General features: G+C 46.2%; 1 protein-coding gene across 1 annotated transcript in view; it reads left to right on the plus strand.

The window, feature by feature from the left end:
* The window catches only part of frk (fyn related Src family tyrosine kinase), a 131,665-nt gene that overhangs the window by 82,778 nt on the left and 33,510 nt on the right, over positions 1 to 15,377 (plus strand). The window contains exon 2 of the mRNA XM_033021139.1: positions 8,837 to 8,958. Within this exon, the coding sequence (XP_032877030.1) occupies positions 8,837 to 8,958 (122 nt within the window). The remainder of the gene's footprint in view (positions 1 to 8,836; positions 8,959 to 15,377) is intronic.

Below are 15,377 nucleotides of genomic sequence, written 5' to 3' on the forward strand. Positions count from 1 at the left end.
AGGATTTGAGTATAGGAGCAGGGAGGTTCTACTGCAGTTGTACAGGGTCTTGGTGAGACCACACCTGGAGTATTGCGTACAGTTTTGGTCTCCAAATCTGAGGAAGGACATTATTGCCATAGAGGGAGTGCAGAGAAGGTTCACCAGACTGATTCCTGGGATGTCAGGACTGTCTTATGAAGAAAGACTGGATAGACTTGGTTTATACTCTCTAGAATTTAGGAGATTGAGGGTTGATCTTATAGAAACTTACAAAATTCTTAAGGGGTTGGACAGGCTAGATGCAGGAAGATTGCTCCCGATGTTGGGGAAGTCCAGGACAAGGGGTCACAGCTTAAGGATAAGGGGGAAATCCTTTAAAACCGAGATGAGAAGAACTTTTTTCACACAGAGAGTGGTGAATCTCTGGAACTCCCTGCCACAGAGGGTAGTCGAGGCCAGTTCATTGGCTATATTTAAGAGGGAGTTAGATGTGGCCCTTGTGGCTAAGGGGATCAGAGCGTATGGAGAGAAGGCAGGTACGGGATACTGAGTTGGATGATCAGCCATGATCATATTGAATGGCGGTGCAGGCTCGAAGGGCCGAATGGCCTACTCCTGCACCTAATTTCTATGTTTCTATGTTTCTATAATCAAATCATATTCCTAGAGCACAGGAAAAAACTATTTTATCTTCTTTCAATGATTTTTTTCCCAAAGCCAATCAACCTTCAAACCTGCACATCTTTGGAGTGTGGGAGGAAATCGGAATACACTGAGAAAACACATGCGGTCACAGGGAGAATGTACAAACCAGACAGACAGCACCCAAAGTCAGGTTTTAACCTGGGTCTCTGGCACTGTAATAGGGCTGTCTCACGGGAGGAGCTGACCCACGAGGTACCCCGAGTGAAAGACTCGTAGTTGTGTATGAGATCCCAAGTGTATGATCAAGAGTTTAACCGAGTTCCCACGGGTATGACAAGTTTGCCGTTTACTTGTCATTTCTGCGATGTTCCAAGTTCGTCTCCCGAGTTACTCTTGAGCCAATCCTGATTGAAGGTTTGTTTTAATAAGCAACAGTGTTAAAGAAGACATCTCCATCCTGCGGATTCGTTTTAAAGATAGAATTCAGCGCGGCCGCATCTATTGATGTGACCTACAAAGGGATAATGCGCACCATCCAGTGCCAGAGCAGTTATACTTATGATTTGTTTGAAACACACAGGTTTGATGTTTTAATTGAAGTTACTGCCATGTCTAAACACTGCGGGGAGACGGGAGATGAAATCTTTGAATGTGGACAGATGTGCACATCAGATTGTTGTGAGACGGAGCTCAGGGTTCGCCTCCTGAGCTGCTTTGGTGCCCAGGCGTGAGTTGAGGTGGAGAGAGGTTGGGTGGGGGGGAGGGGGCGTCATTAATCTGTCTGGGGTGACATGGCTCTTGGGTTAGGCTGGGATCATTCTCTGCGGGATGATCTAGTGTACTGACTGTGTGGGCAGACACTTTGGAAGTGATTTCTCACCAGTCTCAAAAGCCGCTGTGTCTCCCTGTCCCTGGGATAGCAGGGGGTGATCAAACAGCACAATACCCCCCTCCCCCTCCACGCCAACACGAAGGGCAACGATCCCAAGGCTTTAGCGTCAGGAACAGCGGGCAGGCGACAATCACCTGCCATAACGCGAGAGAGATCATGCACTGTTAATAATAATAATAATAATAATAATAATAATAATAATAATAATATATTTTATTGTCATTGCACATCAGTGCAACGAGATTTAGTATGCAGCTTCCAACCGATGTCAAAAATAAATAAATAAATAAATAAACTGCGACGTGATCATCCGAGGGAGACAGTCCAGGGGGGATGGGGGGCACTCAGCAGGGCCGGTTCAGAGCCGCTATAGCTCTGGGAATGAAGCTGTTTCTGAGTCTGGAGGTTCGGGCGTAGAAGGCCTTGTAACGTCTTCCGGAGGGAAGTAGTTGGAACAGTCCATTACAAGGGTGTGAGGAGTCTTTATGGATGCTGACGGCCTTCCTGAGGCACCGTGTGTGGTAGATGCCCTCCAAGGCTGGTAGCGGTGTCCCAATAATCCTCTGCGCTCTGTGGACGACGCGCTGAAGAGCTCTCCTCTCCGCCTCCGTGCAGCTGAGATACCACACAGAGATGCCATACGTTAATATGCTCTCTGTGGTGCAGCGGTAGAAGGTTGTCAGCAGCTGTTGGGGCAGACCAGTCTTTTTTAATGTCCTCAGGAAGAACAGTCATTGCTGTGCCTTCTTGACCAGCGCAGCGGTGTTGGTGGACCATGTGAGGTCCTCTGAAATGTGAGTGCCCAGAAACTTAAAGCTGGACACTCTCTCCACACTTTCCCCGTAAATGGAGATTGGGACGTATTCTCCATTATGGGACCTCCTGAAGTCAATAATCAGCTCCTTGGTCTTGGAGGTGTTTAGTGACAAGTTGTTACATGCGCACCAGTCCACCAGGTTCTGCACCTCCGCTCTGTATTTTGTTTCATCACCGTTGGTGATCAGCCCAATAACTGTTGTGTCGTCTGCAAACTTGTAGGTCTCCTTTGCACGTCGGTGTTTCTGTCTTTCTCCACTCATTGTTGGCCCTATCTTTCACCATCCCCACCTACACCCCTATACTTCCCGGCCATGTGCGTGACCCCTTCCCTCCCCTCTCCAGCTCCCCGCCCATTGCACCGGGCGCGGGGGCTTTGCACTGTCTTCACGTCGGCGATGCCAGCAGGTCAGTGCCAGTCGCCCCGGGGCCGTCGCTCCCTTCAGTTTCCCAGGGGGTCGGGACGGGACTGGAGTTGGGAGGGAAAGGTGGGGGGGGGGGGGGGGGGGGAGATGGGTGGGTTAGGTGAGCAGGAGAGTGGGGTTGTTTGCAGTTGACTGCCACACCATGGGCCGCCGCCAACCAAGCCACCCGTCCACGTCCACACGCTCGGTGGACCAGGAGCTGAGACTGGGAACTGTACCGCCCTTGCCCCCTCCCTCTGCAACTGCAAACAACCCCACTCACCTGCTCACCTATTCCACCCATCCCATCCCACCCCCTCCCTTCCCCCCCCCCCCCCCCCTTTCCCTCCCAACTCCAGTCCCGCCTCGACCCCCTGGGAAACTGAAGGGAGCGACAATCAACTGGGGGGGGGGTCAGGTTAAACAGCTGTGCATGGAGCCCGCCACCGGAGTCGTGTATGACTGCCTGGGCAGCCTGAGGGTGGCAGACTGCGGGGGGAGTACCTCACTCTGACTGTGATAGGGAGAGACAGAGGCGCGCACACACACACACACACAGTGTGGAGTTCCTCTGACTGACTGACTGTGTGTGGGTGTGGGGGGTGGGACAGAGAGAGAGAGAGACACACACACACACAGGCAGCGTGGAGTACCTTTAACTGTGTGCGGGAGAGAGATACAGAGGCACACACACACACACACACACACACACAACGGGCAATGTGTAGGGGAGAGAGAGACACAGAGACAGTGTGGACCTCTGACTGTGTAGGAAGGAGAGAGGGGGAGAGAGACAGAGAGAGAGGCACAGAGGCAGTGTGGACCTCTGACTGTGTAGGAAGGAGAGAGGGGGAGAGAGACAGAGAGAGAGGCACAGAGGCAGTGTGATGTACTTCGGCATGACCAAAGATCTTAGAGCAGATCAAGATAGGCCACACCTGCGAAATACAATGGGCTGACGTGTAGTACGCTACGGAGGGGATCCTGGGCATTTTTCCCCGCCCATTTTAGTAACCGGATCCGACCCGACCCGACTCGCAGTGTAATCAATGTTGCGGGGCAACAGTTTGTGTGTGTGATATAGGGTTAGATTCATAATTCTGTCAGTTCACGCTTCTTGTCAAGAATAAAATTTGACTCTGGTAACTGTCTTTTTTAATGTTTTTTAAATCATTTCTTTTTAAATGGCTCATAAGCTGTGTTTGAGTTGATTTTGTAGTAACCGGAACCTACCCAACTCGCAGGGTAATTGACATTGCGGGGGAAGTTTTTGTGCGTGATATAGGGTTAGATTCATAATTCTGTTAGTTCATACTTCAGTTAATTCTTGTTAAAGAATAAAATGTTTATAAACACACATACATGAATGTGATATAAATGTATATAATCATATAACACACACAATTATATTTCTTCTGATTTTTATATCCAATGATGAACTTTATTTCAGACTATACAAGGGACATTAAATAAGAAACATTGTAAACCTCCCCGCAACTTCACACCCCCCCCCCCCCCCCCGCCCCCCTGGCACTCCCTCGCCTCCCCCCACACGACAATGTCTCCCCCCCTCCTATGCCCCTCTCCCCGCTGCCCCGGGCCGCGCACCCACTCTCCCCAGGCCGCGCACTCCTTCTCCCCACTCAAGTCAAAGACCAAAGCGAAGATACGGGAGCGGAGGCGGAAACAAAGATCCGATCTTTGGCCGGAAGAAAGATGGCGGAACAAGATGGCGGAGACTGGTTGCTAAAATGGGTCCATGAATCCCCCATGAATCTGTCCATGAGCGTACTACACGTTTGCGTGAGAGTAACCCATCTTGCTCTGCTCTAAGATCTTTGGGCATGACTGGGGGAAGAGAAAGAGCGCACAGGACCTAGGTCTATCTGTGTGTGTGGGAGGGTCTTATTGTGTGTGGGGGGAGAAAGAAAGAGGTGGGGGAGGGGAGAAAGAGAGAGGTGGGGGGAGACGTATATACACACACAAAGGAGAGTTTTACTGTGTATGTGGGAGACACAGATGGACTGAGCACAGTACCTCGGTCTTACTGTGTGGGAGAGGGGGAGAAAGAGACGTACGCTCACAGAAGCAGAGTCTCTCAGCCTGTGTGAGAGGGAGGGAGGGAGAGAGAGAGACATACACAAGGTGCATGTGAAATCTCACCTGCTTGTTTCAGTGACAGGCACCCACCGCCAGTAAATGAAGACACCCCAATCTGTCTCCCCCGACTCTCCCCCGACTCTCCACCCTCTCTCCTTGTTGTAAAATGTTTATGTCTTTACTGAGCCTCACTGGTAACAAACAAACAGCATTAAGACATAGCCTGCGTGCGCTGTTTGGCAACCTGCCTTTAAAAAATAAAAGTTGAACGTTTGTTCTGTTGTGTGGTATAATCCGATTGCGCGTATCAATTTAGAAAGTTCTTCATTAATTATCTATAATAAATTATTAAATATTTCAAAAGTTACTGAAAGCAATGCTGTAAGCAGATATCTCCTTAAGTTGCAGCATAGCTTTGAGGAAAATGTTTAATGTTGGCTTTGGCTCAATAGTTTTCATTTAAATACAATAGTCTGCTGTTATCATGTGCAGGTTTTGGCACTAGTGGTGGCATGGTGAGTGGTAGTCTGTGCTGTTAACTCTTATTTCCTGGGATTCAGGTTTAACCTTGAAGTCAGGTGTTAACATTCTGTCCAACATCAGCCTGGCCACTTCTCTATCACTAACAATAGAAATTGAGGAGGTGAAGAAGCTATTCAGGAAACAGAAAATAAAATTGAGGAGGCGGAGAAGCTATTCAGGAGGCAGAAAAGCCGGAAATCCCCAAGACTGGACAATGATCCCCCCTCTATCCTCAAGCTCTGGCCAAACAACTGGCACCAGTCTACACAGACATTTTCAGCCAGTCCCTGCAAACCTGCACTGTCCCTGCCTGCTTCAAAGTCTCCACAATTGTTCTTGTACCCAAAAAGCCAAGGATTACTAGTCTTAATGACTACAGGCCTGTCGCACTGACCTCAGTAATCATGAAGACCCTTGAAAGACTTGTGTTGGCCCGCCTGAAAAATATTACAAACCCCCTGCAGGACCCCATGCAGATTGCATACCGGGCCAATAGATCTGTGGATGATGCAGTCAACCTAGGCCTGCACTTCATCCTCCAGCACCTGGACTGCCAGGGGACTTATTTTGTTTGTGGATTTTAGCTCTGCATTCAACACCATTGTGCCAGAGCAACTACACTCCGAACTCTCCCAGTTGACTGTGCCTGAACCCCTCTGTCAGTGGATCACTAACTTCCTGACAGACAGGAAGCAGCATGTGAGGCTGGGAAAGCACATCTCGGACCCGCAGACCCTCAGCATAGGTGCACCGCAAGGTTGCGTACTCTCCCCTCTCCTTTACTCTCTCTACACCAAGGACCGCACCGCCACTGACTCCTCTGTCAAGTTTCTCAAGTTTTCAGATGACACAACCCTGATTGGACTGATCCAGGATGGGGAGGAATCTGTCTACAGACAGGAAGTGACACGGAAACCGCTGTCAAAACATAGAGGGGACCGGGGGACAGGGGGACACAATTTATTGGCGGCCGCGAGCGCATGCGCACACTCACACACACACGCGAGGCATCGGAAGCTTCAGCCGTGCGTCCTGTGAACGGTAATTAGCTCAGGATTCTTCCAGTTTCCAGCCCCTCGACGTGGATGCTTCTACTACGGGGCTGTTACCGTTAGAATATGTCAATTACTGCAGATCTGTACCACAGATTTTAAAAACACCGGACATCATGCTGGACAACATAATATAGGACAGGACACTTTCAAGCTGCTTGTCCTGTCGTATATTATGTTGTCCACTGTCTAGCATGATGTCCAGTGTTTTTTAAATCTGTGGAACTCGTGGACGTTTACCGTAGTGACTCTTGAGTCAACCGTGGGTTTGGCCTGAGTGTCAGAAGTGAAATGTTGAAGATTAGTCATCTCCGGAGAACTTGGATAGGTGACGTTTTGGGTCGGGACCCTTCTTCAAACTTTAGACCCTCCTTTCACCCGAAACGTTATCTGTCCATGTTCTCCACAGATACTGCCTGACACGTTGAGTTACTCCAGCACTTTGTATTTTTTCGTAAACCAGCTTCTGTAGTTCCTTGTGTTCCAAAATGTAATGCTTTATAAATGTCCAGAGATGCTGCCTGTCCCGCGGAGTTACTCCAGCACTTTGCATCTGTATCCCTGGAGACCTCGTTTCCCATGCAATGTGACATCTACCGTACATACATTGCCAACTGTTGTTTTGGCAACAGCAACATAATCTCCTGGTTAGTACACTCAGTGTTGCTGAGGCCTAGTTTATGTAGAGACAAGAAACTGCAGATGCTGGAATCATGATCATAAAACACACACCAAGTGTTGGAGGAACTCACACAGCGCTGGAGTAACGCAGCGGGACAGGCAGCATCAGCGGAGGGAATGGACAGACGTTTATTTGGCTCGAAAAGAAGGGACCCGTTCCGAAAAGTTGCCGATCCATTCCCTCCACAGATGCTGCCTGACCCGCTGGCTTACTTCGACACTTCGTGAGTTCATGTCATAGGAGCAGATTTAAGCCATTCGGCCCATCGAGTTGCTCCAACACTTTGTGTTTCGCTCAACATACCAGCATCTGTGGTCCCCCATGTCTCCATTTGACAGCTGGAAGAACTCAGCGGGTCATGGAGTCTGGAAGAACTCAGCGGGTCATGGAGTCTGTCATGGTGACCCGATTACATGTAGTCACTTTTCGATAAAACCCCACCACCCCAGTTATTCCAAGTCCATTTAATTCCGCGTGTCTCCATTTCATTCATTAAGTCGCCGATACTGCCACATCGTTCGTTTTCGGTCGATACAACGGAACAGTCTGAAGAAGGGTATTTCGTGTTTCTTTGAATAAAATTAACGGGAGATAGACAATAGACAATGTCATTAAAACTCAGATGCGTCGAGGCATTTAACACACCATTCCATTCCTCTGACATGAAAACAATGTGACACAATTAAGGATAGCAGTTAACAGTCACATAGACAGTTAGCACATCGTTTTTTGTGAGTCAGAGAATGCAGTGATGAACGAACGACTCAAATCGAACGTCTCGACTCGAAACGAATGACTACTTATTAAACCCGACATACCTTACAAAGCTTATAACGTGAGGGGGACTGTCCGCTGGACGCCCACATCAGCTCGAAGTGCCGAAGGGCCTTATTCTATTTCGGATTAGCAACTAGGTATTGCTGGAATTCATGTCAATGGACGTGGATATGGATAAACAGCAGCGAGAAGACAGAGCCACTCTTAACTCCATAAAATCATCACATTTCTTAGAGGTATAGAGATTCAGCGAATCTGAAACAACACGATTAGTAATTAGTAACTGAGAAACAAATCACTTTGGGCGTATTGAGCAATGTATTGAATTACGGAGTAGTTTGCTTTTCAAAATATTGATATCAAATCCCCCCGTATAAAAACTTGACTTGCAATGCACTGTGCGCATTACCCTTCCATCACCAACCCTTTCTCGCACACACACACACACACACGTTTATCATGCAAATCAAAGGGTAGACTTCGTAATGAAATTTGATTTTCAAATACAAAACAATTCGTGGATAAAAACTGTTTTTATGGCTGGCTGTGGCAGCTTTGACAATCCGGAGTCGTCTTCCAGAGGGAAGTGATTCAAAGAGTTTGTGGCCAAGGTGAGAGGGGTCAGAGATGATCTTGCCCGCTCGCTTCCTGGCCCTTGCAGTGTACAGTTCATCAATGGAGGGAAGGTTGCAGCCAATAATCTTCTCTGCTGATCGGACGATTCGCTGCAGCCTCCAGGTGTCGTGCTTGGTGGCTGAACCAAACCAGACCATGATGGAGAGGGTGAGAACAGACTCTACGATGGCCGTGTAGAATTGGACCATCATTGCCTGTGGCAGATTGTGCTTCCTCAGCTGCCGCAGGAAGTACATCCTCTGTTGTGCCTTTTTGAATGTTGTTTTGCTTGCCTTGTTGCCAACCATTTCACAGTTCCTATTTAAAATATGTTATGTTTTTTTTACAGATGGTTCTTTGGAGGAATTAAACGAATAGATGCAGAGAAACAATTGTTGATGGCAGGAAATAGGAATGGCTCCTTCATTATCCGAGAAAGTGAAAGCAAGATGGGTGACTTCTCACTCTCAGGTAATACCATGACGGTTTCTTAACTTTCTAACTTTTTTTGTTCATGGCTCTTTAGGAATCTTGTTCATTATCTGTTGTCTGGTTTGAAACGCATGCATGGATGTAATCCTTGTTGTTCAGAAGTAACCTTGCATTGTCTACCTCTGCTAAATTCATTTCAAATTTATTTTTGCCAGTCTATCTGGGCAGGGTCTAATTGATTCACTATTCTGCTGTGTTTTACTCATTTAGGAAATAAATTTTAATCCCAAACTTATAATCATTAACTACATGACCATGATACACGGTGAAGAGGGGTCTCGACCCGAAAGATCCAACTGAAGAAGTGTCACGACCCGAAATGTCACCCATTCCTTCTCTCCAGAGATGCTGCTGCCTGTCCCACTGAGTTACTCCAGCATTGTGTGTCTATCTTATTCATACATGGACAATATATATAGTTCTAATGCATCCTTCACGTTTATCTCATCCTTTGCCATTGCTGTTGCGATTGGTGTACGGATTGAATCAAAAAAAGATCTGAGATTGATGTTCCAAAGGAGTGCAAAGCATTGAATCATATAGCTGTCCACATGGAAGTTGGCCCTTCGGCCCAATGTCCATGTTGATCAAATTGACATTCTAGGCTAGGCCTATTTACCTGCATTTGGTGCATATGCCTCCGACTCCTCAGAATTGTACCTGCTTCTATAGCTTGGTCTGACAGCTCATTTGAGATACAGACTATAATTTGAGTGAAAAAGTTTTCCCTGTGATCCCTCTTTAATCTCTTCCCTCTCATCTTAAGCTAATGTCCTCTAGTTTTAAAATCCTCTACTCTGAGAAAAAGTGTTCACTTTATCCATGCCCATCATGATATTTACACTTGTGGGAGTGGCAGCGCCTAACGGCAGCGGCTCGACTACAGTCGTCTGTCTTTTTTATTTTTGTCTTGTTAAATGTATGTCTTGAGTTAGTTTTTATTATTATTTTTTAGCTGTGTATATGTGGGGGTGGTGGGGGTGCTGTGGGGGAAACCGCTTTAAATCTCTTCCCTGTGCGGGGACCTGACTATTCCCTGTCGGGTCTCGGATGTCGTTGGGCCTAACATCGTGGAGCCGGCGGCGACCTCCGGCCGGGACTAACCTGAGGGCTCCAGTTGCAGAGCCTGCGGGACTGAGATCGCGGAGCTGGCCAACTTCGGAGCGGGAAGAGCTGTGGTGGCGTGCGGCTGCGACCCGACTTTGGAGTTCGGAGGCACCGGCCGCAGACCCGGGGGACAGGAATATCAGGAGCTCGCAGTTCCCTGGTGGGAGACCGCTTTTCCGAGCTCCGCAACGGCGACTTCTCCCGCTGGAACCGCGGGTTTAAAGGACATGGAGCCGGGGCCTAACATCGCCCGGCGTGGCTTAAACGGCCTCAGGACTTACCATCGCCCGCCGGGGGCTTTAACATCGGAGCCCCAGTTCGCCTCGACACTGCAGTTGGACTGCTGGACCACGGGAGAAGGAACAAAGGGTAGAGATAAAGACTTTGCCTTCCATCACAGTGAGGAGATGTTGGAGACTCACTGTGATGGATGTTTATGTAAACTGTGTTAAGTGTGGGTCTTGGATTGTTTTGTAATGTAAAAAACTGTAGAAATGATACTTTGTTCAAACCTAGGTTTGAATGACAATAAATAGCATTCTATGTCCTCTAGTTTTAAAATCCTCTACTCTGAGAAAAGGTGTTCACTTTATCCATGCCCATCATGATATTTACCCTTAAATAAAGCCACCACTCGGCATCCTATGTTCCAAATAATTCCCAGCCTATCTAGCCTCTCCCTATAACCCAAGCCTGCATGCCCATGTAACCTTCTGGTGAAAAAAGAAAGAAGCGAAGAAAGACATTCTTTTACAACACTTTTTAAGGCAGCAGTGTGGGAAAATTAATATCGATTTTGAGGCTGCAACGTTCACCCACATTGAACAAAGCAGTTTGCATTGAGCAAATAAAATAATTGATCTATTTGCAAATCACTTTTGGAATCTGTTGAGAAAAAGCATGGATCTGATCCCGTCTGCAGAAAGTTATGCAGTCCTTGATCTTAGTCAGTGTTTCAATGTCCATTTAATTATCCATTTTGATTTTTATTCTTTTATTCAAATTTTATTCTTGCATATAGGCTGTGGGCCGAGCATCAAAAATGTGTCTAAAAATAGGTTTTTGTGACCCAAGTCACCAAACTACATGAGATTTTCCACAGATTTAGATGAAATATAATTGAGAAGGATGTCATAACTCGTCATTGCCAAAGGTTGCACATTAATTAATTAAACTAATTAGAAAATGAGATCGGGAAAATAAGCGCCATCTAGTGGCCAATGCCCATATTACACCATGGGCAGCCAATTTCCGTGTTGCAGTCCATTTAAACTATATATTATTATACCAATATATATATAACCTGTTAATATGAATGTTAGCATATATAATTAAGTATAATTATATTATATAAAAATAATATGATGAATATAATTGTGAGTGTTTTTTTTAATGACACTGTCGCAGAGGTCCTGCTCCTGAACCAGCCTAATTAATGGGTTAGGGCAGTTCTTGTGGGTTCCTCCCTTTACTGAACCCCACTGACTGCCAGTGTGCAGAGTGGGGGTGACAGCCATAGTGGGACCGGGGCAGTGCCAGGCAGGCATGTTCCAGTCGCTTTAATAGGAAATTAAATGAGACTGCAGCAGATGTCCCAGGTTTTAAGGGCTCATGAACCTGCCTAATTAAAGGGTCAGGACAGATCCTCTAGGTTTCCCCATTTACTGAACCCTGCTGACTGCCAAAGTTGGGAGAGTGGGGATAACGGCCATAGTGGGACTGGGGCAGTGCCAGACCTGTAAGAGACCTGTCTTATTTCTGATGTAAATGTCACATCCTGGCCAAGAATCGAATGCTCTGATGTTTACTCGATTAATATTCATTTTAAGCTACAATTAGCTTTTTTTTTTATGTTTTATACCCCCCCCCCCCCCCCCCCGATGGTGCCTTTGAAAATGAGGGCTGTTACCTTTGACCTAAAAGAACCCTAAAAGTGTTGCATTGTTTATCTCTAGTTTGTGTGTGTGTCTGTGTATGCCTTTCAAACGTGTATCTTTGGATGTAAGGGTGTATGTACGTGTGGATGGATGTATGTGTGCATGTATGTTTGGATGTGTACATGTCTGCGTGTGAGTGGATGTGTGTGTGTGTGCGGATTTATGTGCGCATGTATGTGCGTGTTTGCATGCATGGAAGTGTGCGTATGGATGGATGTGTGTTTGTGGATGTGTGTATGTATGTATGTATGTATGTGTGGATCGGTGGGTGGATTGTCGCAGTCATTCACCGGCACGCCATTATCATAAGTAATTCACTCATTGTTTAAATAATTTGACCAAATAAACAGTGAAACGATCCACATTAAAATAAAACTTTATATAATCTTTTTTTTCCACAATTTATTTCTTTTGTGTACTTTGAACCTTTACAAATGATGCAATGCGCTGGTAGGACATGCCTGCGGCCAGTGTGCTCGACAGTTGCTGTTTGTTGACTATGCATTGTCATGGATCGAAGCAGTCTCTTTGGGGCCGGCTCATCTGCTTCACCATCAGGAACTACCTCTTGAGGTGATTCACCTGCTTCAGGCTTTTCAGCGTCTTGAACTCAATTGAAAGAGGAAAAAGAAAACAGAAAAGGAATGAAAAGTAAAATAAATCAACATCCTCAAATATATCTTTTCATTTTTCAAAGTAACATCATATGACCATAAGTAAAAAGATTTGTTGTTTGAGTCCTATCATTACCTTTCTTCCTTCTAGACTTTGCTATCGCTCGATTTATTGTTGTTATATTGCAGAAGTGATGATAGCACTCTGCATGATAACCCGGGATACACTGCTGCCTCCTAATAATAGAAGATAATATGTGTCAGGATGTATTTTACATCTTTTCATGTTTTATATTATGTAAGACAATATCGACATATCAATGAGGAAATTAAACAATTATGCATGTCCAGGTAGATGGGATGGCAAGTCTGCAAATTATCAAATTAAAGTGTTCATTAAAGCACAGTGAATGTCCACACAAAACACTTTTGTGTGGACAGGCTCTGAAGAGTGGAGGGGCAGAAGCTGCAGAAAAAAATAATCTCATATTACTTAGGTCTGCATGGACTTCAATTCATAAAATGTCATCTCTTCTTAATGTCAATACAATATACAATACAATACAATTCAATTTATTGTCATTTGGACCCCTTGAGGTCCAAACGAAATGTCGTTTCTGCAGCCATACATTACAAAACAAAAAGACCCGAGACACAACACAGTTTACACAAACATCCATCACATCGTTGTGATGGAAGGCAAAAAAAAACTTATCTCTCCACTGCACTCTCCCCCCCGATGTCAGAGTCAGAGTCAAAGTCAAAGCCCCCGGCTGGCGATGGCGATTGTCCCGCGGCCATTAAAGCCACGCCGGGTGATGCAAGGTCACGCACCGGGTCTTGGTGTTGGAGCCCCGGCGTGCGCTCGCAGAGTCCCGCGGCTATTCCAAGCCGCGCGGGGCGATGGTGTAAGGCCCCGCTCAGGTGCTCTTCAACCCCGCAACTCGGGCGGGAGAAGTCGCCGTTGCGGAAGCCCCGAAAAACGGTCACCCAGCAGGGACCCGCGGGCTCCCGGTGCCTGCGTCCGCCAAACCCGCAGTTGCAGCCTCCGAAGCTCCGGAGGTCGGGTGGCAGCAGCGCTCCACCACCGCTCCACCCGCTCCGGACTCGGCCAGCCCCGTGACGGTGAGTAGTCGTCAGCTCCGCAGCTGGAACCCCAGGTCGTTCCTGTTGGAGGCCGCTCCACGTTGCAGCCCCAACGACAACGGAGACCCGACAAAGAAAAGGTCGGGTCTCCCGTGCAGTGGAAAGATTTTAAAGTTACCCCCTCCCCCCCACCCCCCCCCACACACATACCCCAACAAAAAACAAAACAAAAACTACATAAAAACGAGACAAAAAATAATAAAACACAGACGGACTGCAGAGGCCGCTGCTGACGAGAGTCGCGCCGCTCACCGATGAGACTGACACTGTAATTTACTGCCATAGATAAGACTTCAAGTTCAAGTACAATTGATAAGTTATTTCAAGTTTAAGTAGAGGCTACAGAAAAAAAATCTCATAGTCATTAAGTCTGCATGGACTTCAATTCATAAAATTTCAACCTCTTCTGAATGTTAATAAATTTTGTTAATTAATAATAATTGATAAATTAATTAATAATTGTTAATAAATAATGTTAATTAATCTTAATAAAATTCCACCTCCAGTTTAAATTCCATTTGGAATATTTTGGAGGACCAAGAAACCAAGAAGAATGTTAATGAGAATAACAATAGGTTACTACCATAGAAAAACTAGTTCAAGTTCACATATCACCAATTCTTTTCTACAGAAACATCAACCATTTCTGACCATTTCTCACTGCAATGGAAGCCTATAAATTGCGATCGATATCCCTCCATTTTTCTCCCGGCGTCGGGGCCTGAAAACGGCTGCTACAGATGGCACTATGTGCAGCCTCCCCCCCCCCCCCCCCCCCCCCCCGCCCGCGGAGATGATCCGCGGCTCCGCGTTTGCGAATCGGCTGCTTATTAATTGAGACCGCGGCTTCACTATACCGCGGGTACCTAGGCCCCGCGGTCGGAGCACTTTTTCCCGGTAAGTTATTGCAGGCAGCTCCGAGATTAGCTGTTAAAGACTTATTACTCTACAACAAGCTGGCATTAGTGACAATGTTTAATTGACTGTGTTATGGAAACATATAGTTTAAGCCCTCAACTTCATGAATAAATGAGTGAATGAATGAATGAATGAATGAATGAATGAATGAATGAATGAATGAATGAATGAGTAAGTGAATGAGTGAATTTATTCACATTATAAAAGGGTGCAATTAAATTAATTAAAGTCCATACAGATAGATTTTCATAAATTCAGACTTTAGATCTTACCTTTCAGTTAGAGTTGATTCCTGGCTGTCTTCTTTGTGTTGGAGCACCTCAGCAGCGACTTTGCTTTCAAGGCTTTCTTCCACTTCCATCCACTTAGCAGCACATTCTTCAGCGTTTTTAATGCTTTTCTCACTAAATTCAATTACCCTGCTGCAAGTTTCCACGACATGTATTCCACAAAACAACAAATCGGAATCTCCAGTAAAACAGGCATCAGTGAAGCCCTCTCAGCTATGTTGTGTGCTAGCCTGAAGCAAAGCGCGTGATTGGCCAACTTGCAGACAATCAATGTTAAACGTGCTTTGATTTGACTAAAAATTATCCGAAATGTTTCCGTTTTTTCTCTAATTTAATAAAAAAATGTGCAAGTTGTTCATGACGAGTTTAAGGGGTGATTTATATAA

This window comes from Amblyraja radiata, chromosome 5 (genome assembly GCF_010909765.2).
Source record: "Amblyraja radiata isolate CabotCenter1 chromosome 5, sAmbRad1.1.pri, whole genome shotgun sequence".
Classification (NCBI taxonomy): Eukaryota; Metazoa; Chordata; class Chondrichthyes; order Rajiformes; family Rajidae; genus Amblyraja; species Amblyraja radiata.